The sequence below is a fragment of the Culex pipiens genome, chromosome 2 (genome assembly GCF_016801865.2).
Source record: "Culex pipiens pallens isolate TS chromosome 2, TS_CPP_V2, whole genome shotgun sequence".
Classification (NCBI taxonomy): domain Eukaryota; kingdom Metazoa; phylum Arthropoda; class Insecta; order Diptera; family Culicidae; genus Culex; species Culex pipiens.
In genome coordinates, this window is record NC_068938.1 from 48,546,628 (window position 1) to 48,571,811 (window position 25,184).

General features: G+C 37.7%; 3 protein-coding genes across 7 annotated transcripts in view; 2 read left to right on the plus strand and 1 right to left on the minus strand.

The window, feature by feature from the left end:
* The window catches only part of LOC120421944 (protein PALS2), a 69,777-nt gene extending 49,047 nt beyond the window's left edge, over positions 1–20,730 (plus strand). For 3 of the 5 annotated variants that reach the window (XM_039585250.2, XM_039585254.2, XM_039585253.2), the window contains 7 exons: positions 8,435–9,127; positions 14,369–14,626; positions 14,687–14,897; positions 14,961–15,131; positions 15,193–15,356; positions 19,738–19,812; positions 19,937–20,730. In XM_039585250.2, the coding sequence (XP_039441184.1) occupies positions 8,435–9,127; positions 14,369–14,626; positions 14,687–14,897; positions 14,961–15,131; positions 15,193–15,356; positions 19,738–19,812; positions 19,937–20,113 (1,749 nt within the window). In that variant the 3' untranslated portion in view covers positions 20,114–20,730. The remainder of the gene's footprint in view (positions 1–8,434; positions 9,128–14,368; positions 14,627–14,686; positions 14,898–14,960; positions 15,132–15,192; positions 15,357–19,737; positions 19,813–19,936) is intronic. The other 2 variants (XM_039585251.2, XM_039585252.2) reach the window with 2 other exon arrangements.
* Positions 20,731–21,461: 731 nt separating this feature from the next.
* LOC120421939 (uncharacterized) lies at positions 21,462–22,394 on the plus strand. Its single transcript, XM_039585247.2, has 2 exons — positions 21,462–21,689; positions 21,744–22,394. The coding sequence occupies exons 1-2, from the start codon at positions 21,480–21,482 to the stop codon at positions 22,386–22,388; spliced, it is 855 nt and encodes a 284-aa protein (XP_039441181.1). The 5' UTR covers positions 21,462–21,479; the 3' UTR covers positions 22,389–22,394.
* Positions 22,395–22,495: 101 nt separating this feature from the next.
* LOC120421941 (uncharacterized) lies at positions 22,496–23,497 on the minus strand. Its single transcript, XM_039585249.2, has 2 exons — positions 23,211–23,497; positions 22,496–23,152 (listed from the first exon to the last, which is right to left on the minus strand). The coding sequence occupies exons 1-2, from the start codon at positions 23,418–23,420 to the stop codon at positions 22,496–22,498; spliced, it is 867 nt and encodes a 288-aa protein (XP_039441183.1). The 5' UTR covers positions 23,421–23,497.
* Positions 23,498–25,184: the final 1,687 nt, after the last annotated feature.

The following is a 25,184-nucleotide window of genomic DNA, read 5'->3' on the forward strand; positions in this document are numbered from 1 at the left end:
CCTACATAAGATGTACGACGGAATTAGATGCTGTTCCACTACTCACTGTCCAATTACCTTGCTAAAAAAATGACATTATTTTTTGACTTATTGTACTATTGGAGCTTATAAAATAAGAAAAAAAAATTATTGCAGTTTTATGATTATTTACATGCAGTTAAGCTGCTAATTGATCTTCATACATGTTATAGCCTTCCAGTCGCTGTTCTAAACAACTAAGTTGCAGCAGAACTAAGAGCAAAACAATTTTCAATAAATTTAAATTTCCCGGGAATTCCCGGGATTTCCCGGGAAATTGGTTGAAAATTTCCCGTTTCCCGGGAAATTTGTAACCCCGGGAAATTGGACGCTCTAATAGTGTCAGAATACTTTATTAAAACATTATTGAGGTCTGTTTTTATTTATTTATATCATTTATTAGGATTGAAAACTTGTTAAAACATAAATTATCTTGAGATGTTTTAAAATAAAAAATTAAATGTTTTAAATTTGAAAATATACATGGAAATAATTTAATTACACTTAGTTGATTTCAATAAAATAATCAAAATGCGAAATTATTTTATCATCGCTTTACTTTTAAAAACTATAGCAGTTCTAAAAAATCGTTTAATAAACGGCCCTTTTTAAGAGCCAGTCGGGATTTTCAAAATCTGAAATTATTTTTTCCAAAAGGTTAAGAAAATTTCAAACGAGTTTCACAAAAACTCGAATCAAAAGTATTCAAAATATCATTGATCAATAATTTAAGACCGAATTAGTAGCACTTAGAAAAACTATTTTTTCGTAACTATTATACTGCCCATGTTCGCATAAATGTCTTGCAAAAACAGCAAGCTGAGAAAAATGCACTTGAAGTTTGTCCCATACATAAGGCTACGTATTAAGTTTTCGGGAAAAAACTGGATTTCCTCCGGATTTCTGGAACAAAGTATTGGATGTTATAGGCTCTTTTGAAAAAGCACACAATTTTGAACAAAACTGCATCAATAACTCGAAATCGATGAAAATGCATATGGGACATTTATGCGATCAGGGGCAGTATATCTGCAATCTCAACAACTAAAGGTCGAATCAACAATGCCAAAAAAAAAAAGAAAATTGCTCAGATTTTAACAAAAAAAAAATCAATAGTCGATGAATATACCCACAGCATACAAAAATAAAAATAAAACTGTAAATTTTAACCGAAAAAATACAAAAAGATTTTTGTATCCCAAATGCAATGTTACATTTAAAAATGATTTTTATAGCATTTTACAGTGAATTTCAAAATTAACATTTATTTCAAATAATTATGACTTTGCTGACGTCCGTCATACAGTTTCGCTCAAAAATTTGAAATTATTGTCTACTAAAATAAGTAAATAAATAAAAAAAGACTAAGGGGATAAAGCTAGTTTTTGTGATAAAAAGTTATTTAAAAAACGGATAAAGTTTTTTCGGGTATCTTTTTACCGAATGGTCCTAATAGCAACCTACACCTTTGCCGAAGACACCAAATCTATCAAAAAATTCCTTCTTAACACTTTGCAACCCAACCCCGCCTAAAGGCAGGCTGATATTTAAAAAGCATTGGAACTCTTAAAAATCAAGAAAATTGTAAGGTTGAAAGTGTGACTTATTTAACACAGAAAAAAAGTTGAATTTTAGAATGTTGAAATATTACCTATTTTTTGAGTAATGTTACTCTTTTGAACTCGTTGGAAAGGTTTTTTAATGACCTAACCAATGATGGGTGGGACGGTGGATCCGGACATAGTTTATATACATTTAAACGAGATCCGGCTTCCAAAAGGTACATCAATATCACTTAAGTGGGCATATCTCGAGACAGGGTTGCCAGATCTTCAATATTTTGAACTCGTTGGAAAGGTCTTTTGATAACCTAACCAACGACGGGTTGGATGGTGGATCCGGACATAGTTTACATACATTTAAATGAGATTCAGCTTTAAAAAAGTACATAAATGTCACTTAAGTGGCCATATCTCGAGACAGGGTTGCCAGATCTTCAATGTTTTGAACTCGATGGAAAGTTTTTTTGATGACCTAACCAACGATGGGTGGGATGGTGGATCCGGACATAGTTTACATACATTTAAGTGAGATCCGGATATATGTGAAAACACATTTTTATACATAACTTTTGAACTACTTATCAAAACTTCAATCTGTATAAAACCCGATCTATGGGACCCTAAACCAAGTCGAATGCAACAGGTTCGGGTCAAATCGGTTCAGCCAGTGCCGAGAAACATGAGCTAGTTTGTTGGTCACATACATACATACACACACAAATACACATAGACATTTGTTCAGTTTTCGATTCTGAGTCGATATGTATACATGAAGGTTGTTCTACGACGTTTTTTTTACAAAGCTCATTTTTAGAGCAGGATTATAGCCTTACCTCAGTGAGGAATTTCACTTTTCAGTCTATATTGAGGTAATATTACATCATAAAAGTGGTTATATTCATCCTTCCAGAATTACACCTTCCAAATTCACAAAAAATACTGTGTATGATATCGACAAGTTGCTTCCAAAAAAGTCAATCTGCGCAGGACAAACAATTCTGGCCGACCGCTTTGAATAACTGTTAAGAGGCAGTATTTGTAAATATTGCCCGATTTGTTCTAGAGGTCGTATCGAGGTGCTCCGATTTAGATGAAACTTTCAGCGTTTGTTTGTCTATGCATGAGATGAACTCATGCCAAATATGAGCCCTCTACGACAAAGGGAAGTGGAGTAAAACGGGCTTTGAAGTTTGAGGTCAAAAAAAAAACATAAAAAATCTGAGATTGCTCGCATTTCCGTAAAACTTCATCAATTCCAACTCTCTTAGATGCATTCGAAAGGTCTTTTGAAGCACTTCAAAATGTGACATAGACATCCAGAATTGGTTTGACTTTTTCTCTTAGCTTTTGCAAATTACTGTCAATAATGGATTTTTTTAAAACCTTAATATCATTTTGCAACAACCTCCAACACCCATACTCCTATAGATCAAATGATAGGCAATTTCATGGACTATAAGCCTATGGTATTAACTTTTTGGCCAATCGCAGTTTTTCTCATAGTTTTTCGATTTTTCTACAACAAATAATTTACATCGTTAGTTTTTACCCTGCTGGCCTCCATAGCGGCACTTTTTGGTCTCAATTTTGTCATATTCGGAATCCTCGGACAATTTCACGTAAGTTAGAAGTATTGGAGTTGTAAATTTGATTGGAAAAATTGTCGTAGAGGGCTCATATTTGGCATGAGTTCATCTCATGTATGGACAAACAAACGCTGAAAGTTTCATCCAAATCGGAGCACCTCGATACGACCTGTTACACATTGGTGAAAAACTCGCTCTTAACTGAATTTCAATTTACATTATTAGAATTGTTTTCAAACAATTTGTACCAGCTTATTCAGTTGGAAGTATTCAACAACAACTCCCAACTCACATTAAGCAAAATTGTTGCTGCACGAAATCACTTTGCTAAATAGTTTGTTTTCTGACCTACTATCGGGCACTTGGGCACTGCCTCCTCCCTCATTTCAGAAGTTGAAGTGAGACTCCAAATGCCCACCAGATTGGTTAGTCTTGTTCCGTAGCTCACCGCTTGTGCACGTCCCTTTCCGGTGCGAGGTGTCCAAAGTGTCTTCCAAAAAGCGCTCAGTTGACGAGTAGAGTTTCGATTTGTAATTCAACCATTCATGCTAGAAATCGATTGAATCCCTTCAAGTACCGCGATTGGTCAATTCTCACACTCACGATTCAAACGTCTGCGAGAAAGTGAATAAGTGACTGCTGCTCCCTTGAAGCAATCCGAGATAGTGAAAGGGCAAGTAAGTTGGCCGTTGTAGGAATTATTTACTTCCTGAGTTGTAAAGAGCGAGCTGAATGAATGAAGCGATTGAGAGCAACGCGGCTTGGCGTGGTGCAATAACCGCCAGTGGATGTGGGTTTTTAATTAGGAAAAGAAATAGAAAATTCAATTCATATGGCGCGACTGTGGGAAGAATTTTCTTAGGGTGGTACTTATTATTTTGTTTAGTTCAAGTTTAAACTGCAGAAAAAAAGTTATTAGTTCATTATTCCGTCAACTTATTTTGTTATAAAATACATAATATTCTTTATATCCACCCTGGTTTTCCTTCAACCACAGAAAATTAAGATGATGACCGGTCGTTAATTAGGTGCTCATCATCTAAACGTAAAAAGCAGTAAAAAATATAAAAGAGAAAAGATTCAAAATAAAGTCGAAAAAAAGGTGTTAACAAAGTATTCGACCTTCATTACTGCGGAGCGGAGAGGAAGGAGTTAATTTCGAGTTAGAAGAATCTTCCTGTAAAAGAAGGCAACAAAAAATAAATCCTTTCCCTTTTGCCCTTTGCCCTTCCTGGGAGTGATTAATTGCTCTAATCGTCACCTTCCTCTTTGGTTCTCTATTTTGGGTGCTCTTATAAGGGAGCTCCAAAGGATGTTGATGAAGGTCGTCTCGGCTTTTGTGTAGAAGAGGGATAATTTGTTAATTTAATGGTTGTTGAGATTGAGATTTAGATAAGGAAAGGATTTCCGTTGTGATTTTAGAAGACGTGATGACATGTGGCACGCTTACAAGTTGGTTCTAAATTAAGTTTAAATCCTCTCAAATTTATGTGTGATTCACCTTTGAAGTGCGTGTTTAAGCGCGATCATGCGAAAAAAGCAGTTTAAAGTTTTTCAATTTCTTGATTAAATCTCAACTGAATCGCGTGCAACACTCACCAACAAAAAACACAATTTTCTTTTTTTTTATTTCTATAAGATGGGCGTGGATTTAAACTTCAGTTTCGCCGCGATCGAAATCGAAATCATCGCGTCCGCAAAAATACTTGACAAACGTGGAACGCAAAGAGTGGAAAGGAAAATTGCTTTGTTTAGTGGTGGAGAGGAGCAAAAAAACGCAAAACTTAACTGTTGTGATTAAGTGCGCTTAGACACGCGAAATCACGGATTGGTTTTGGGGAGAAAATTGGAATCGGGTGAACTAATGAAGCTTTTTTTTCTAGATATGACGCACATCAATTTAATATTGTTGTTTTGTTTTGAGATTATTTTTTATGTTTTATGCAATTTTTAAATGTTTTTGTTTCATCGAAATTTCAACAATTATTTGGAACAAACATTTTTGTAGAACCTGAAAAAAACACTGACAATAAGTCAAAGCACTACAACCCACATGTAGTGGATAATTTATACCCGAAAAAACTTTTTTACACCTAGCTCCCTTCCACCCCAAGATTCGAACTCCTCTCAAGAAACACAAACAGGCGTAAATCTACTTAACGGTCAATTTAAGTGATCAGAAAACTCACCACGGCCAATTTGAATTCACCACAGTTTATTGACCGATGCACGAAGTGATGTGTTTACCTTTTTTTTAGTACCCTCCGCCAACGTCAAACCATGAAAAATTGCTACCGGATCCTTTCCGGGAGAGATCCGGAACAAGATCCGTCAGCAATTTGCATTGATTTGACGTTTGCTGAGGGTGCCAAAAAGTTTGGTTATGTTCTGCTTGCAAAAGACAATTCACACGCGTATGAAAGTTGCTTTCACAACTAGATGGCTCTAGTGCTAAGTAACTGGTGACCTTTTGCTAATGTTGATCAATGATTTACGTTTGTCTGTGATAAAATTAAAGGCGTGTTATGTGGCAGCTTTGAATAATTTGGTACAACCAATTTCAAGTTTATTTTTATCTGGTTCAACTGTTTTTTAAGGACACAATGTGTTAAAGCAAGTCATTTTAGGATCTTGAACTTTTTTATATTTTCTCACATTTTTTAAATTAAGATTTCAATCATTTTTAGACTTCTTATAGAAACGGATATGAAGCTTCATTAACATACTTTTGATAAATTTGGAGGGAAAATATTAGTTCTTCTTTTATTTAAAAAAATAAAATTGAAAATGCTCAGCATTGATTAAGGTATATTGTTTTTGAAGTATTTAAAAAATAAGGATCGTCACCAAAACATTAAACTCGATTATTTTATAAAAAAGTGAAAAAATAAAGTAAAAATTGTACAGCAAGCAATTAAGTTTTTTTTTAATTTTCGCAGGTTGAGCACTTTTTTTGCAGCTCTGAAAATGTTTATTAAGTACACATTATCAATAAACGCCAGTAATTTGATTTACTGACCAGTTCTCTGAGACTGAAAATAATATCAGTTCATTGGATATCAAATGACCTTGTCTTGTTCCATTCACCCAAACTCTTTTATTGGGCAAATTTGTTTTCAAGAAATTTGAAAAGAACAGTGGACAATTAACTTTAAACAAATACCAACCCGGAAAACTGCCCAATTATCCTCAAAAATTAAAAAAGACAAGGAAATAAGAAAAAATATTATTGCCATTAACAAATTCCGTACGAAACCGCAGGCAATGAAAAATTTGAAGAGTTATCAAATATAATACTAACTTCTGGCTAAGGCCTAGTATTTTTCAATGATTGTTTTCAGAAAGTCAATACATCAATGCAAAAAGGCAGGAAAATGCAATTTATAGCAATACAGTCGGTTTGCAATCATAACTTTTCAAAAATTCTAAGTTTTAAAGAAATATATATGTGGGAAAATGCGGTTCTATACAAGGAAAAATTAACAAAAACATTAAATTATTGATTGTAGTTGAAATTAAATAGAAATGCTGAATTTTTTTTAATATCTTTTTCCCCTCGATTTTTCTGACCGTTTTTGGAGGGGTGCTCAACTTTTAACTTTAAAAAATTTCTGCAACAGGCTTATCCAAAAAAAGAAATTATTTTGTGCCGTAACTATTAATTTTAAAACTATTTTCAACACATGAATAATTATTGGACTAATGCTATGCCTAATTGAAAAGAAGCTGTATTTCTCTTCATTTTTTTAGAAATTGTTTTTTTTTTCTCTTCTGATAACCCCAGGTTTAGAATTTTTGATATTGTAACTTTTAAAAAGATCTATCAAAAAATTGAACTTTGAATGCTGAAATCAACAAAATGACGAGTTTTCATGAAATTGGCATTGATCACGATTATTGTTAGTCTTCGTTTGAATTGAAGCTTGCATTTTAAACTCAAGAGAACTTCTTTAAAATATTAAGAGTATTCGTAGGCCTGGGTTTGATCCCAGAAGGTCCCCGTGGCATTTTTCGAGACGAGATTTGTCTGATCACGCCTTCCGTCGGACGGGAAGTAAATGTTGGCCCCGGACTAACCTAAAAAGGTTAGGTCGTTAGCTCAGTCCAGGTGCAGGAGTCGTCTCCCTGGGTCCTGTCTCGGTGGAGCGCTGGTAGGCAGTTGGACTAACAATCCAAAGGTCGTCAGTTCGAATCCCGGGGTGAATGGAAGCTAAGGTGTAAAAAGAGGTTTGCAATTGCCTCAATAATCAAGCCGTCGGACCAGGGATGGAATAATCGCAAAAAAATCAATTTCGCTTGCGAACTTTTTCACCCGCGAAAAAGAGAAGAGGCAAATCACGCAAAAGAAAATCGCTCCCGAAATTACCCAAGAAAATCAATCTGCTGATGATTTTTTGTGAATTTCCTTGTCAGCACCACTTAATAATATTTATTTCACTTTGTTTACACACATTGCCCATCTACAAAATGTGACAGGTCATTTCTCGACGTGTGACGTTACACTTGCAAGTGTAGTAGTGAAAAGGATATTCCACCGAATAATCAAGATGATGATTTTTTAGATTCTTTTTACCGATCTTTCGTGAGCGAGAGAGGAGAGCCATGCTCCTTTCGGATTTTTCTCTTGATGAACGTCCAGAGATTTTCTTTTGATGATGATTATTCCATCGCTGCGTCGGACACTTAGTTTCGAGTAGGAATCGTGCAATCGAGAACGCCAAGGCAATGCTGTATAGCGAATAATTTGATTTTTTTGTAGGAGTGTACAAATATTTGATTATGGAACATTCAACTTAGTTGACAAAACCGCACCACCACTGTTTTCATTCAATCAACTTATATTTCCAACGAATCTCCCGCACCACAATCGACTCATTCCGAGACTGTTCGTACTGTTTCCCTACTACTAAACCTCCCTCGCAAGATTCTGTACGGCGTGACTCACCTCACGCCGATAGCGCAAAAGCTGGGTTGTTGTTTTTCGTGCCAGTTGGCTGCCCCTCCAAACCAGCTCTGTACACCAGACACGCTGACTTATACCGACTACACACATGCGCTAAGTCAACACAGTGCCCGTGTCTAAGTCAGCAATTTAGCGAGGTGTCACCGCGATCAATTGTTTCGGAGATCCCATCGCGACCAGATCGTAGCGCGCAATTAAGGTCTCTCTATCTTCAAAATTTGTGTAATGGGGGTCACCTTGACCCCGCCCAGTTTTACGACTGTTTAACTAATTCGGCGTTCTACGCATTACTCTCCCCCTCACAGATCCAGGACAAGCTCGAAGACGTCGCGCCCCCGCTGAAGCCGGTCCGACTCCACAACATCCCCCTGCTGCGGGAGGTCATCGATCGGTGCAGCCTGTCGCGGAACCCGCACGCCCGAGAGCTAGCTCGGATATTCCGCTATCCGCACTTCCGGGCGCTGGTCGAAACGCACGACGAGGTCGGCGAAGTCACCGTTGAGCAGCTCAAGCACGCCCAGTCATCGCCCGGAGGAAGTAGCCAGTCGAACGGAGGTTTCGACGACTCCACGGTGGTAGATAGCGGCGGTGGTGGTTCTTCGCTGGTGTCCTCGGCGGTAACGACGACGGCGACGGGAAGTGGCGGCGGGATGCCCGGGGAAACGATCAAGATGGTCGGCATCCGGCGGAATCCGAACGAGCCGCTCGGGCTGACTGTGGAGGTGGACGAGCACAACCAGCTGGTCGTGGCACGGATCATTGCGGGCGGGATGATCGATCGGCAGGGGCTGCTCCACCCGGGCGATGTGATCCTGGAGGTGAACGGGTCGGCGGTGACGACGCCCGAAGAGCTACAGACTGAAATCTCCCGTGCCAAGGAGTCCGTAACGCTCAAGATTGGGCCGAGCATCGAGGAGGAGATGAAATCCGCCCGGATCATGATGGCCGGTGGACAGGTAAAGAGTGGGAAAAATCTAGAGGCGGGGAAGAAGCTGACGGTAAGTTGGAGTGTTTTTATTACAAGTTTTTTTGTGTGTGTTAGTTTTAGTTTCTGCATGTGGGTGCTAGTTTAGTTTGCTTGTGATTTGCTTGAAATTTGTTTGCTTTGAGATGCTTTTAATTCAACTTATTGGTTTATTTCTCTTGTTTTATGTTTTCATATCTTGTTGAGTTTATAATATATTCTAATAGTTAAGGCTTATCTTTGACATATTTTGTGTTTTTAAAAATATCTTTCTATAAAGCCCTCGTTTTTAAACACCAAAAATGCAAAAAAAAATATGGAAGATGGTGATTTGTCTGGAATTGTTTTACGGATATAATCATTTTTTTAGCGGATCGGGTTGAGTCTTTCAACTACGAAAATTGTTGTACCCAAAAAAGTTTAGGTCATTGCTTAAATTTTAAAGTTATCGAAATTTTAGTAAAAAAAGCAGTTTTTTCGCGTTTTTGCGCTCGGCGTGTCAAAACTCCAGTTTTTATTTTTTTTTAAATAATACCTTGGAATCCTGTTAATGAATTCCTACAATTTTTAAGTGTGTTTCGTAAAATTTCTCAAGGAATCTGATAAAAATATTGGTTCAGACACCATCTAAACTGCATTCTAAAGTTTCATACGACCTTTTCAGATGTTAGGCTGAATTTTTCGGTCCTCAAACTTTTTTCTTTGAAAGGTAGTTTACCTAGATCACCTTTTATTTGCGTCCGAGACAGCTAAAGCAGTTGAAAAAGCGCGGAGTTATGCTTTTTAGAAAAAATGTGGATTTGCGAAAATTGACGAAAATGGAAACTTTTCGAACCAAAATTTAAAATTTCAAGTCTATTAAATTTTAAATAAAATGCATCACAACATTTTCAAAATGTTAATGAAGGAATGCTAGTACCGACAATTTTCCAAATATCAATCAAATTATGAAAATATTTTTTTGTCTGATGTTTTTATTTCAAAGTTCAACAGTGTTGTGAATGAGTGATAGAAAAAAACTATCATTTGACGATTCCGACACCAACATATCAGAAGGTATAGCGACCGTCACAATAGCTTGTGAGTTCTCTTATCTCGTAATTGCCAACAAGAGCAGTCTCTGTCAGCTATCAGCCTTTCTCTTTCTCGTTCACTAACACTTACCAAAGATTCTTTTGTTTGCTCAGAAAACCGCAATGAATGAACACGAGGGGGGGATATTGTCGCTTAGAACTGAATGTTTGATATTTTTAACAGCTCTGGTGCCCTATTTGATTGAAACTTCAAAACTACAATGTATCAATTGTATAAGCTTTTTACAATGAAAATTTTAATTGTTTGCAATATTTTTTGTGATCCTGATCTTTTGGAAATTTGCAAAAAAAATTGCAATTGACTTATGTCTAAAATAAGCCATTTTGCCTCATTGATTTCTTCATACAAGCCTCAATACAATGGCAGTTGTCCATACAAAATTGCTATTATTCAAAAACTTTTTTCTTGCGAACGGACTTTCTGATTGATTTGGTGTCTGCGGCATAGGACTTCTCAGAATAAAAAATGCCCTTTTCACACACAAAAAATAATGAATACGTTCTAAATGACAAAAAAATGCCATCTTTTAAGCTATGGCAGAAGCTGGGAAAAAATCATTTGAAAGTGTTGCCATTTTTTCGAAATAATCAATATTTTTGAAAGCTGTAAAAAAAGGAAAAATTACCTTATTTTTAACTGTAAAATCATATTTGCAATTGAAAGGCACTTAACTGATAATTTTAAATCGGTCACCATTCTCAAGAATTACCAAATTACCAATAAAATGGCCAAGCTTGATCATCCCCGAAACATAGTAGGCACGGTGGGTAAGAAGGGGATTATTATGCGACTTGCATGCACCTCGGAAATTCTTTCTGGAGGTTGTTAGGGGGACTATTCTGAGTCAGAAAAATCAACTTCCAAAATATTCTGTCGGTGAAAACTGATTTTATCTCGATTTGAAGTTAAAAAACCTAATATATCACCTAAAAACTCAAAAATACGTCTAAAAACTCGGTCTATCTCTGGACAAAGATGTACATTTTCATCTAGATATCAATTTTTAGTTCACAAAATATATTACTGACATAGTACACCTTAAATCGATCCATTACTTGAGTCCCAGCGTCATCAGGAGGTGTAAAATAATGTTATTTCTAAAAAAAATATTTTCAATTTGCTCTGGTAAATAAACTGTCATTTCTGAATTCAAAAACTAATGTTGTAGCATTGTTGCAAACGAAATGAAGAACAATTTTGCAGAACAAAGTATGACATTTTATCCATTTAAAGTAAAGTTATGTCTATTTTAGTGGGAAAATTTCTACCGATTTTCAAAATTCTTCGATATTTAACTCATGCTTGTTAAAAACAGCTACTATGATCATACTCAGGAGGATGTAACAAAAATTATAATTTGACGGTCATTCAGGGGCTGGTTACGGTGGGCATACTGAGCTAAAATTCCAAATATGAGCTTGATTGAACTTAACAGGAGCTGGCGTTTTGCATTTGAATTTTTAATGTGATCTAACTCGTAGAAAACACTTTTTTCAAAAATGTAGATTTTTTGTCACTTTGGCCACTGAAGCGTTTATTTTAAACATCATTGGCGTGTAGGACAGGTCCTTGCAGATGTTTTGACCTATATAAAATTGAAGTTTTGAGCAAAATTAAATGGCGCTACGCTTATGTTTTCTGCTGAGACGTTTTTCTTAAAAATAAAAAAATAAATTGAAGGCCTGTACAGAGCTCCACAGTGCTTCAATTCAATATACTATATACCAAAACATCTGCAAGGATTTGTCCTACACGCCAATGATGTTTAAAATAAACGCTTCAGTGGCCAAAGTGACAAAAAATCTACATTTTTGAAAAAAAGTGTTTTCTACGAGTTAGATCACATTAAAAATTGAAATGCAAAACGCCAGCTCCTGTTAAGTTCAATCAAGCTCATATTTGGAATTTTAGCTCAGTATGCCCACCGTAACCAGCCCCTGAATGACCGTCAAATTATAATTTTTGTTACATCCTCCTGAGTATGATCATAGTAGCTGTTTTTAACAAGCATGAGTTAAATATCGAAGAATTTTGAAAATTGGTAGAAATTTTCCCACTAAAATAGACATAACTTTACTTTAAATGGATAAAATGTCATACTTTGTTCTGCAAAATTGTTCTTCATTTCGTTTGCAACAATTCTACAACATTAGTTTTTGAATTCAGACATGACAGTTTATTTACCAGAGCAAATTGAAAATATTTTTTTAGAAATAACATTATTTTACACCTCCTGATGACGCTGGGACTCAAGTAATGGATCGATTTAAGGTGTACTATGTCAGTAATATATTTTGTGAACTAAAAATTGATATCTAGATGAAAATGTACATCTTTGTCCAGAGATAGACCGAGTTTTTAGAAGAATTTTTGAGTTTTTAGGTGATATATTAGGTTTTTTAACTTCAAATCGAGATAAAATCAGTTTTCACCGACAGAATATTTTGGAAGTTGATTTTTCTAACTCAGAATAGTCCCCTCAACAACCTCCAGAAAGAATTTCCGAGGTGCATGCAAGTCGCATAATAATCCCCTTCTTACCCACCGTGTAGGAGGAGTGGGGGTAATATGCACCCCCTAAGGGAAAACTGTGATTTCTCATCCATAACAGCATTTCGGTGGAAGAATTTTGTTAGATATTCTAAAACAAATATTATTCTTCGTCATCCATGTAAAAAAAGTGTTAAAAACTCTCAAAATTGCTTAAAAATAGCAAATTTCTAAAAAAAATAATATCAAACAATCATGTGGGGCAATATGCACCACGACATTGGGGCAAAACGCACTACAACAACGGGGCAAAATACACCACAACAAGGGGGCAAAATGCACCGGGTAAAACCAGTTTTCACTAGTCATCACTAGATGACACCACTGTTTTTACTAAGGAGCTTCACAGCGGTGCATTTTGCCCCGACCGCGCTTTTTGCATAAAATTCAATTAAAAATACATTTTTTAATGTTTTTGGACTCATCTATCTATAGAATAATGAAGATTATGGTAGAAACTATATAACTTAACACTTACATTATCAATAAATGCTTTTTTCTATTGTCCACAAATCATATTGAAAGTTTAATGAAAATTAGATCAAAACACAAAATTTTAAAGATTTGCCAATAACTTTAGCTGTTTTTATCGTACGATGCTTATTTTTTCCAGCATGGTTTTACAGTGTTAAGCTTCCAATTTCCATGATTTTTTTTCCTGGAAAATTCTTTCCAATACCGAGAAAAGCAGGGGGTGCATTTTGCCCCGGGTGCATATTACCCCCTCTCCCCCTATCTGCGATGATCTGATAAATGGTTTAATATCCTTTTTTAAATTGTTTTTGGAAATATTGCATGAAATAAAGTTTAAAAAACTTTCTAACGCTGGTTGACATGGTATTTCCAAATCTCCAAGAAATTAGCCATAAATTTGATTTGTTAGTGTATTAAAAAATGTTTTATTTTATTCATCAAACCTATCCATTGGCATATGTTTTTAATAAGGTTAAAATTATCTGTATTTTTTGCATTCAGTTCAGTTCAGTATAGTTTTTTTTCTGGAAATCAAAAATATGTAATCCAAATTCAGCGTTAACTATGTATTTTGAGTTTTTGAATGTTTAGTATACCTTTTTGTAAGTTTCTGCTGTTTTGGTTTAAAAAAAAATAGTTACAATAATATTAGTTTTATTTTGTTCTGGTTGTTATTTGATTTTTGCTCTAAAATGGCAACTTCAAAATACTGATTAACAAGACGATCATCACCAACACCGAGTGATTTCCGTGTGCAATTTTGTGTGTTACAATAATGTATATTACCATACTAACGCTCAAAGCACCTCCACAACCTGGGTCAGCCTGCGGTAGTAGTTCTTCCTCACAGAGCTCACACCTCTTACCTTCTCTACCTGTAGGCTAAAACAAGTGCACTTCTTCAATGTTTAACTGTATGTATGTAACTTTTAACGAGACTAGCGATTAAGTAGCAGTTTTAGGGTGGAGGGTAGTTTCGAGGTTTTGCTCTCAGAAATGCTGGAGAGTTGCAATGTGTACTGTAAATATTGCACAGATTTAGTTTTGAAAGTTGATTTTTGAGAGCAAATTAACCTCGAATTAGAGCCAGTTTAGGGTAGCGTTAAGTTTTGTCTATCTTTGTAAGCGTCCTAAACAATCCTTCACAATGTTTCAGTGCTACATGCGCGCCCTCTTCGACTACGACCCGACGGAGGACAATCTGCTGCCGTGCCAGGAGATTGGACTATCATTCCAGCGCGGAGACATTCTGCAGATCATCAACGTTAAGGACCCGAACTGGTGGCAAGCGCGGCACGCCGGCGAAGATGGTCCGATTGGGTTGATCCCGTCGCAGGAGCTCGAGGAACGGCGCCAGGCTTACGTGCCCCCGGAGGCGGACTTTGTCCACAAGATTAGCATATGCGGAACCAGGGTAAGATCGAGAATTAGTGCGTGGATTGACCAGAATTAAAATCTTCTAATTTTGTTCCAGATTTCCAAGAAGAAACGCAAAACCATGTACAAAACCAAGCAGAACGGCGAGTTCGACAAGGCCGATCTGATGCTGTACGAGGAAGTTACCAAGATGCCACCGTTCAAGCGGAAAACGCTGGTGTTGATCGGGGTGTCGGGAGTGGGTCGACGAACGCTCAAGAATCGCCTCATCAACAGCGACCCGGACAAGTTTGCGTCGGTTTTGCCACGTAAGATTTGGGTTAAAAAAGACGTCAAAATCCACAATTACTAAAATATTATTCAAATTGTAGATACATCCCGTCCGCCGAGACCGCTGGAGGAAAGTGGCAAAGCCTATTGGTTCACCGAGCGGGAGGACATGGAACAGGAAATCAAGGAGAATCGCTTCCTGGAGTTTGGCGAACACAACGGAAATCTGTACGGAACCCATCTGGACTCGATTCGAGACATTATCCGGTCAGGTAAGGCGAACTTGAGTCTTTGATCTTGGTTCAATTTAATGAATCCAAATTTTATTTTTAGGCAAAATGTGCGTCCTCGATTGCGCTCCGAGCGCGCTGAAGATCCTGCACAACAGTGCCGAGTTTATGCCGTACGTGATCTTCGTGGCGTCGCCCGGTATGGAACAGCTGAAGCAGTTGTACGCAGAGCGTCGATCGGCGCACGGGTCGCAGAGAAGTTTGCAGGTGAGCTTGTTGGGTTGATATGTTTAAACGTTGATTTGTGGTGATGATCAGTGTCAAGTGTGATTTGGCATGAGACTTATGTTTGATGTTAAACTTTTACCTAAATTTTGATATTCGTTGATATCAGGGGTGCAGTCATGCCAGATATACAGATTAATCTGTATTATACAGATTTTTCGATCTCAAAAATCACAAAAATCTGTATACACAGATTTTGTATGAATGATTGAATTTAAACATTTCAGCAATTTAGCAATTGAATTATGCTTTAATATGATTAAAAAGCTTAAATCTGTTGTTAAAAATTAAAAAAAATCTTCGGCACTTTGGGATGGTAAACTAAACCGAGGAAACAAACGTTTCACTGAAAAGACCTCGCATTTTAATCGCGATTTCTCATTTTTCATTTGTTGATTTGGACAAAACTTTGTCAATGCATTCTCAATGTCAAAAAAAGCCATATAATTTGGGGACTGGTCCTACATAATGGGTGTGTAAATGTATGAAATTCTGTTTTTCGAGAAGGATTTTTCTGACCAATATTGTGCCATCGACAAAGTTGTAGGTTTTTTTTTTCATAAAAATATTTTTTTTAGCTCCTTTTCGGTACTGGGACCTAAAGTTGTATATTGTGATTAGGCCTTTTCAGAAAAAATAAGAACACAGAGCAATTCCAGCTCAAATCAGGAATTTTTCTGATACTTTTGTACCCGACTCTCTCCGATTTCAATGAAACTTTGTAGACATGTTATCCTAGGCCTATATAAGCCATTTTTGTGCATATGGAGCAAATAGTACTCGAGAATAACATTTGAGAAGGGCGTAAGTTATTTAAATATTTTTGTATTCTGTAATTTAAATATTACTGTATCTCGAAGCCGTTGCATCGTATCAAAAAGTGGTCAAAGACAAACTTGTAGGAAATTGGACGGGCTTTCTGAAAAAAAATACACTGAAACAAAAATACACGCCACATCTATGAGATTTTTTGATTTTTAAGTCAAAAACTTAAATTTGAAGGTGATGTCACGATTTTTTTTCGTTCAAAATTTTTGAGGAAATAACCTAAAATGTTACTAAAAGACTGACGAAAAATGCAGGATGGTATGTCTCTCCTAAAAAAATACAAAAATCATTTACTAAAACTGTTTTTTTGAAAAGTAGTCAAAACGTCAAAATTTTTAAAAACCGGTGGTGGGAATCGATTCTCCAGACAATTTTACATAAAAGTCTCCGTATTGACCATTGTCCTATGTCCAATCCTTGGGAAGATACAGCGGTTTTAAAAATAAAAATGTTGAAAAAACGAGATTTTTGGTAGTTTTTGACAATTTTTATATGACAGACTTGATTTTTCAGTCTCGTAAATATTTTTAACGGAAAGCTCGTCCAATTTCCCATAAGTTTGCCTTTGACAGCATTTCAATTGGATGTAAGGGCTTACAGATATAAGCTTAATTACATTGCTTATAACTGAAAATAGAATATTTTTTTCAGTGTGGTAGAAACCAGGATAGTAAATTTGATTACGTGAATATAAAAACGATATAAATCAAAAAGCTGTCAAAGGCAAACTTATGGGAAATTGGAAGAGCTTTCCGGTAAAAATATTTACGAGACTGAAAAACCAAGTCTGTCATATAAAAAATGCCAAAAACCACAAAAAATCCGGTTTTTTCAACATTTTTATTTTTAAAACCACTGTATCTTCCCAAGGATTGGACATAGGCCAATGGTCAATATGGAGACTTTTATGTAAAATTATCTGGGAAATCGATTCCCACTACCGGTTTTTAAAAATTTTGACGTTTAGACTACTTTTCAAAAAAACAGTTTTAGTAAATGATTTTTGTATTTTTTTAGGAGAGACATACCATCCTGCATTTTTCGTCAGTCTTTTGGTAACATCTTAGGGTATTTCCTCAAAAATTTTGAGCGAAAAAAAATCGTGACATCACCTTCAAATTTAACTTTTAAACTTAAAAATTGAAAAATGACATAAAAGTGGCGTGTATTTTTGTTTCAGTGTATTTTTATCAGGAAGCCCGTCCAATTTACAAGTTTGTCTTTGACCACTTTTTGATACGATGCAACGGCTCCGAGATACAGTAATTTTTAAATTGCAAAATACTAAAATATTTAAATACCTTACGCCCTTCTCAAATGTTATTCTCGAGTACTATTGGCTCCATATACACAAAAATGACTTATATAGGCCTAGGATAACATGTCTACAAAGTTTCATTGAAATCGGAGAGGGTCGGGTACAAAAGTACCAGAAAAAATCCTGATTTGAGCTGGAATTGCTCACAGATAAAAAACCCTATTTTTATTTAATTTTTTTATCTCTATAAACATAATTCCAAGAATAGGTATTTTTTATTTTCGAAATTTTTCACGTGTTTTAGAGTACTATGACACATCTTTTGAGCAATAGTGCGTGATAGGCAAATACTGGTTTAAAAGATATGAATTTTTGAAAATAATGTGTTTGGAAAATATCGAAATGTGGACAAAAAAAAAGAAACAATGTTAAAATTCATGTTTATAGCAAATTTTAATTTACAATCGAAAAGTACTAAACATATTTCATAAATTGTTCAGTTTTTACGTTATAGTTACTTTTAAGTATACATTTTTCGTTTTTTTTTTAGGTTTTTGAGCTTGAAAAACATTTTTCTGTTGTGAGAAACACCTCGGCAATATTTTTTTAAAGCTGAGCAAAATCCTTACAGTTTTCGCTCTGGAACATGAATATTGGGCAATTAGTTTCAGAGATTCAGCCTTAAAAAGAACCCGATTCGATGAAAATGATGTTTTCTAAGTGTCACCTAATTTGTCTGTTAATTTCAAGTGACGATATTTCGGAAATTATTGGTCCGATTCTAGGTACGATTTTAAATGCTTAAAATGAAAACTTTTGTGACATTTTCTGATCTCTCTAATAAAAATAATTTCAAATTATTAAATTTAGCTTTAGATTTGAAAGGTCTAAAAATAGATTATTTCGATATTTCATATTTTTCGATATTTCATACTTTAGACCATAAAATATGTTTTGAATTATTATTTTAAATTGCGGTGATAAAAAGTCGCCCCGATCCTTCAAAACCGGCTCGGAAAGTCAGGGCTAAAAAATATTTTTCCGGTAAACTTCAAAAATTGTATGGTTTTGAAAGTCCAATCAATTGATAACAATTTAAAAACAATTTTCCTGCGTTTATAATCATATTAAGAGTTTTTTTAAAGGTCCTATAAGCTATTGTGTTTCATATGTTAATAAAACCTATGCAAAAAACTCTAGATATGAGCATTTGAGCTAATTTAAATCTCAAAGTTATTTTATTTATGGCATTCCTTTGACAGTTTCCTATAAATTGAATCTAATCTAATCTAATCTAATCAGACCCTAGCGCAGCCAATCTTTCGAAGGGATCCTGGAGAGTGCCTTAGGTTAGATGACGCCTAGCACTCTTCTTGTCATTTATTAACATTTGCAGTGCGCCATTGCATTAGAATGCATTGAAACATCACAAGCGTTAAAGCGGCCAGGCCTACTGCGTAAAGCCGTATCGCAGAGATGACTCGTAATTGGGTTGAGTTTGAGCACTGAGTGTTCGAACAACAACACAATTCTGAATCGACAGGGGAGGAAGAAGCGTGGGGACACACCACCATACGCTCCGAGATTTGGTTATATATGTTGGGAGCACCATGCTAAGAAGGTTTGGTACTCCGGGACCCTCTGGGATGGGAAATTGTATTTCCACGAATGCCCTGGACACTATTTGCCGTGGTTATAGCGCCACAACTCGCTCTCTGTAACAGTATTCCTAATTCCAGTCCAAGCTTACCAAGTCGTCATGGCCTAGTGGTTAGCATTTTTGCTTACCAACCCAAAGGACGGGGGATCGAACCCCGCCTTGAGCGACTTTGATTTTTCGTTCATATTCATCATTTCAAATTCTAAGTACTTAACTTTCTCGTTGGGAGCAGATGGGAATCGAACCCAGAACCATTCGCTTACAAAGCGAACACCGTAACCAGTCAGCCACGGCCGCTCCTCTGACAGTTTCCTATAAATTGAAAACAGAAGAAAGTCTGTTAATCTATAGATGAACGTTCTCTTAATAGTTTGGTCCAAATCGGTGATGGTCGTTTCGAAAAGTTTACTCAGTTAATAAGGAATGACCCATATTAGGATTAACATCTTCTTCATATGAACGGCCTGTACAAGCTTGAAAGGGTATTGATAAAGTGGCCCTTTTCTGACCCAGTCGTGTTGACATGACTTAACCATGAACATTTCATGGCACACAAACTAACCAAATGCATGCGCCTGCTAAATGTGTGTCCGATTTTTTGTGTGTTTTCTCCCTAGTTCGACCGGCAAAGCTCCATCCGCTTCAGTTCGCGCCGAGCCAAGACCCTGGAATCGCTGGCATCACTGTACGAGGTAAGCGCACGTTCTCCGCGTGACGGTGACCGTTGCACGCGCGATCCTTTCTGCGCATGCACCATTCTCGGATGATGCAGGTTCGTTTCCAATGCAAGTACTGATTTGAATTTTTTCCTCCCAGGACGACGACCTCATCTCGGCGGTCGAGGAGAGTGCCCTGCTGCAGCGAAAGTACGACAAGTACCTGGACATGGTGATTGTCAACGAGGACTTTGATGTCACATTCCGGGCCGTGACGGACGCGCTGGAGGCCCTCAGCCACGAGCACCAGTGGGTGCCGGTCAACTGGATCTACTAGGGAGGAGGCGGATCGACTTCCAACGCGTTACAGATGTGTTCAACGTTGAAATAATATACAGTGTATAAGGGAAAGGGAGCCATACAATTCCTCAATAGAGTGTTGCACGCTTATTGCTGTTTCCATATCCATGAACTATTGAAAGTCAATCATGTTAACTTCATAATCTCCATGTCGTACTATTGGATAATCATTATCACTAGCCGTCTATTAAGAATACAAATAGTTGTAATCAGCGAAAAACGCCTTCAATATCTTCGATACAAAAACCATTTTTGATAGCATTTAAGACAGCGTTAAGATATTCAGTGAATAGTGAAGAGAAATTGTTTCGTCCATTACTTTTAGTTCCGTAATTTAGCTGCCTAGGGCAAGTTAGTAAGATTGATTTAAAAGTATGTCGTCGAATCTCCGAGAAATGGGGGCAAACTTATGTTTGAAGTGCAAACGAATGGACGATTGGTTTCGTTCCATGATGTATTACCGCGGTTGCATGCGAATTGTTTTATTTCTACCGGTAGCGAGTGTTAAGTTCAAAGAATTGTTTAACATAGTAATATTTGTTGTAGATTTTCATCGATTTTATGAAGTACGAATAAAGTGAAAAAGCAACGGAACTGTGAGTTTTTTTTGTTCAAAAAATATCACAATTCACACAAGTCGCAAAATTTTTGGTTTTGCCATTTTTAGTGAACTTCCCCACCAACAGTGAAGGTTTTGCTTAACACTGGAACGCCCAACGCATGTCCAACTTACACGGACGCCCAAGCCTTCCAAAAAAGTTGGAACGGTAACTTCAACTCGCTGGTTCTCGGGCATAACTCAACCAATCGGGACGATTCTTGTTTCCAGGGATTTGTAAGAATGTCTAGATAATCCTAAAATTTTGCAGAACTTGATTTGAACAAATCTTTTATTTCTGTGACCGAAAACATCGTTCCAACTTTTTCAAAAAGACTGCCTCCGCGGAATTTTTGGAAAGTTGGAACGATGTTTTTGATCTCAAAAATTACAGATTAGATCAAATTGAGATCATCTAGAAATCCTAACAAATCACTGGAAAAAAGAATCATCTTGATTGGGTGAGTTATGCCCGAGAACCAGCGAGTTGAAGTTACCGTTCCAACTTTTTTGGAGCCTTGGGCGTTGGAATGTTAACTTGAGTAGCTTTCGCTCCATGCAAAATTATAGGCTCAAAATTGTGCAAGTTAGTATTTCACAATAAGATAAGACAATGGTTAAGATAAGCTTTTTTCATCATATAAATCTGTTCAGAGAGGCCATTGATTGTCTTATCATGAATAACTACTAAAATGTGGAGGGTCAGCAGTAGCGATTAAACCAGCACTAGGGGTACAAGTACAAGATGAGTGTTCCGGACGTGCTTGAACAAATTCCTTGTGGAAATTGGCCGGAACTGAGAGATCAGTTCCGTGTGGATTGGCCTACACATGAAGTGGCGTTCAATACCATTCAGAACTACATCAACTGGATTAAGATCGATCCACGGATTAAGCATTTGCAAGTGGTCAGTTTGAGCGGAAGTTGGAGGGAGAATGGAACGTATTTGATTGTGGTAGGTTATGTAAGGATACATAAAATGTTTTAGTTGACCTCTGTTCTTTCATAGGATCGCAATCAAGTCTTCGCTTATACGCTGGAAGAGCCATGCGACACATTAATACGTGCATTTCAGCTTTTGGACTGGGACTACAGCTACGTGATCTGTAGCATACGTGACAGGCATCAATCGGCGCTAATTAATGTCCAGAGGTCGATGCAAATTGAAACCGTCTGGTACAAGGAAGCGTTCTTCTTCCACTTGCCCAAGGAGGAGTGCCTCATGTTTGAGATAGATCTTCCGGAGGGTCTACGCTTGGAGAAGCTGGGTATCGAGCACGGACTGTACGCGAACCGGGTGTGGCCCCAACGTAACGAAGCTTCCGAGTATTTCTTCAAGCGATTGGCTGCTTGGAATGCATCGGTAGGACTGTTCAACGAATCCAATGAACTGCTGGCGTGGAGCTTCCATTGGCCTACCGGAGCCATTGGTCCGCTGGAGGTGCATCCGGATCACTACCGGAAGGGTTACGGAACTATTATTACCAAGGCGATCGCCAAGGAGGTTGCCAAGTTGGGCTTCAACTGCTATGGAACGGTTTGGAAGACGAACGCAGCTTCAATCGGGATGTTCACCAAACTGGGATTTAAATCGACGGATTATCATCATTATACGAAGAGTAAGGCCAGGAAGCTGTGCGAATGGGCAGATTGAATTGCCTCAACACGCAAATAAAACATTATTTCAACTTGTCTATATTTTATTTCTTTACAAAGTAACAATATTTCCATAGCAAGGTTAACAAAGAGAGAAAGCGGGGATCAATCTGCCCATTCGCACAGCTTCCTCGCTTTATTACGAACAAAGTTGTGACAATCAACAGGTCTAAATCCTAACTTGGTAAACATCGCACCAGAAGCCTCATTCTCAACCCGTACGGTTCCGTAGCAATTGAATCCCGCCTTGGCCACCTCCTTGGCGATCGCTTTCGCAATAATGGTTCCGTAACCCTTCCGGTAGTGATCCGGATGTACCTCCAGCGGACCAATAGCCCCGGTAGGCCACTGAAAGCACCACGCCAGCAATTCGCCAGATTCGTTGAACAACCCAATCGACACGTTCCAAGCGGCTAACCGTTTGAAGAAATACTCGGAAGCCTCGCTACGATGGGGCCAAATTCGGTTCGCGTACAGCCCGTGCTCGATGCCCAGCTTGGCCAAGCGAAATCCCGCTGGGAGGTCCACCTCAAACCGGAGGCACTCCTCTTTGGGCAGGTAGAACAAATGTGCGGGGTGATACCAGAAGTGTTCGAGCTTGCCCTCGAGCTGCATCGGTTTCTGAACATCGTCCAGTGCCAACCGGTGACATTCGCGTAGACTGCACACTAGATGGCTGTAGTCCCAGTCCAGAAGCTGGAATGCTCGCCGCAGAGAATCGCATGACTCCTCCAAGGTGTACGGGAAGACCTGGTTACGATCCTGCGAAAGCAGTTTACTCACTTTAGTTCAGGCAAAAATTTCCTTTAAATCTACGAACCAAAACCAAATACGTTCCATTCTGTCTCCAGCTTCCGTTCAAACTGACCACTTCTAGGTTCCTGATTCGAGGGTCGATCTTAACCCAGTTGATGTAGTTCTGAATGGTATTGAAGGCCACTTCATGTTTTGGCCACTCCGCTCTATACAGGTCCCTCAACTCTGGCCAATGCTCACTTGGAATTGGTACAAGCTTGTCTGGAGCGCTCATTCTGTACTTCCACTCTCAACCTTTTTCGAAATGTTACTGAAATTTCGAAGTAGCTCATCTTGAATCCCCTGATAACGCGTCAAGTACCGGCTGATAGTGGAGAAGATTTGGGTACGCAAGAACTAACGTGGGTTGAGCATTATTGATACTGTCTTATCTGGTACCTAAGCGCTGACCTCAGACAATTCCACACAATACTCTCATACTAAAAGCATCTGTTTTGATGTATAGCGAACAGACTGTTATTCCATCGGGTAAATAATGTTGACACATGAGCACCATGATGTTTAAATAGTTCTTTTTAAGCAACGTTTTCAACGTTCAAGTGGCAATGTAACATGTACAGGTGGCTGAAATCTAATTTGTTCTTTTAAAAAGAAAATAAAAACCGCGATGAAAAAACTCATTTTTTAAAAAATTCTGGGACCACAAACCGGAAAACTTTTTAAAACTTTTGAAAAAAAAACAATATTCTAAAACAAATTGATGTTTTGAAATCTGGTAACAGTAGTAAATTTGTTATTCAAATAATGTACTAAACATTATGCAATACTTTTTGCTTGAACATTCGGAATATAAAGCATGAATTTTATATGTGCCCTTTATTCTACATAATTTTTTATCATAAAAACTCTTTTTTACTATCATCACCTGTTCGTGCAAAACGGTATTTGTGTCCGTCCCCTGTATGTTTACTTCTCTGATACCTCTGTACTGATCAGAAAAATAAAGCATTTCTGCCTCTTCGCGCGCTGGCCACCGTCAGAGACGGTTGGCTCAGCAGTCACCTCAAACGATTGTTTTATTCAATTAAGAGATTCTACGCGCCTGAACTACCAAAACAACAACACTACGTAGGGAATTCGAAGTCAGCCTCTGGCTGAACATTGGTGCCGTGACGGAAACGATTCTGAGGAATCCTAGATCCAGGTGAGCCGTGGAATCAGTGGAAATCGACAAAATGGCATCCTCAGAGGCACTTCTCGGCGTTCCGGGTAGTCTCAACTGCACACATCGCCAGCAACCCAATCGTCAACGGAAGAGCGAGTGCCGTGGCTGAGGACCCCTTCTGCAACACTTCTCGGCGTCCCGGATGGTTCCCGCCGCAATCGTAGCCGACGGGCCGGACGTCAACCGAAGAGCTTGTGCGATGCATTCTTCAACCACCACGATGACCAGCGAAGAGCACCGCGAAGGGGACAACCATAGACGACGTAGCTGAACCTGTACTGTGATATTAGCATTAAGAATCTAGTCAGTGTTTAGTTTATTTATTAAAAAACGTTCGTTTTGGTCCGGGAGTATGTTCGTGCAAGACCCCCCTGTATGTTTACTTCTCTGATACCTCTGTACTGATCAGAACAATAAAGCATTTCTGCCTCTTCGCGCGCTGGTCACCGCCCGAGACGGTTGGCTCAGCAGTTACCTCAAACGATTGTTTTATTCAATTATGAGATTCTACGCGCCTGGACTACAACAACAACAACACAACGTAGGGAATTCGAAGTCATCCTCTGGCTGAACATTACCCTACTTGATATTTTTTTATATGTTTTAGCAGATTTTGAATTGTTAATCGCAAAGTACTTATATAAAAAATTGAAAAATTGCCCCGTTTTATAATTAACTATAGTTTAAGTCACTATGAGGTTAAATTATTCAACAAAATATCTTTTTTTTCAATTTTTAAATATGGTGTCCATCCTTGTCCATCTTTAAAAATATATATTTGAAGAGCAGATAAATTTATGTATGGGAACAGCA

Coding starts and splice junctions, on each gene's coding strand:
- LOC120421941 (XM_039585249.2), bottom strand. CDS start 23,420: ATGAGCGCTCCAGACAAGCTTGTACCAATTCCAAGTGAGCATTGGCCA. Junction 23,153..23,210: donor ATGGAACGTATTTGGTTTTG/GTTCGTAGATTT, acceptor CTGCTTTCGCAG/GATCGTAACCAGGTCTTCCC.
- LOC120421939 (XM_039585247.2), top strand. CDS start 21,480: ATGAGTGTTCCGGACGTGCTTGAACAAATTCCTTGTGGAAATTGGCCG. Junction 21,690..21,743: donor ATGGAACGTATTTGATTGTG/GTAGGTTATGTA, acceptor GTTCTTTCATAG/GATCGCAATCAAGTCTTCGC.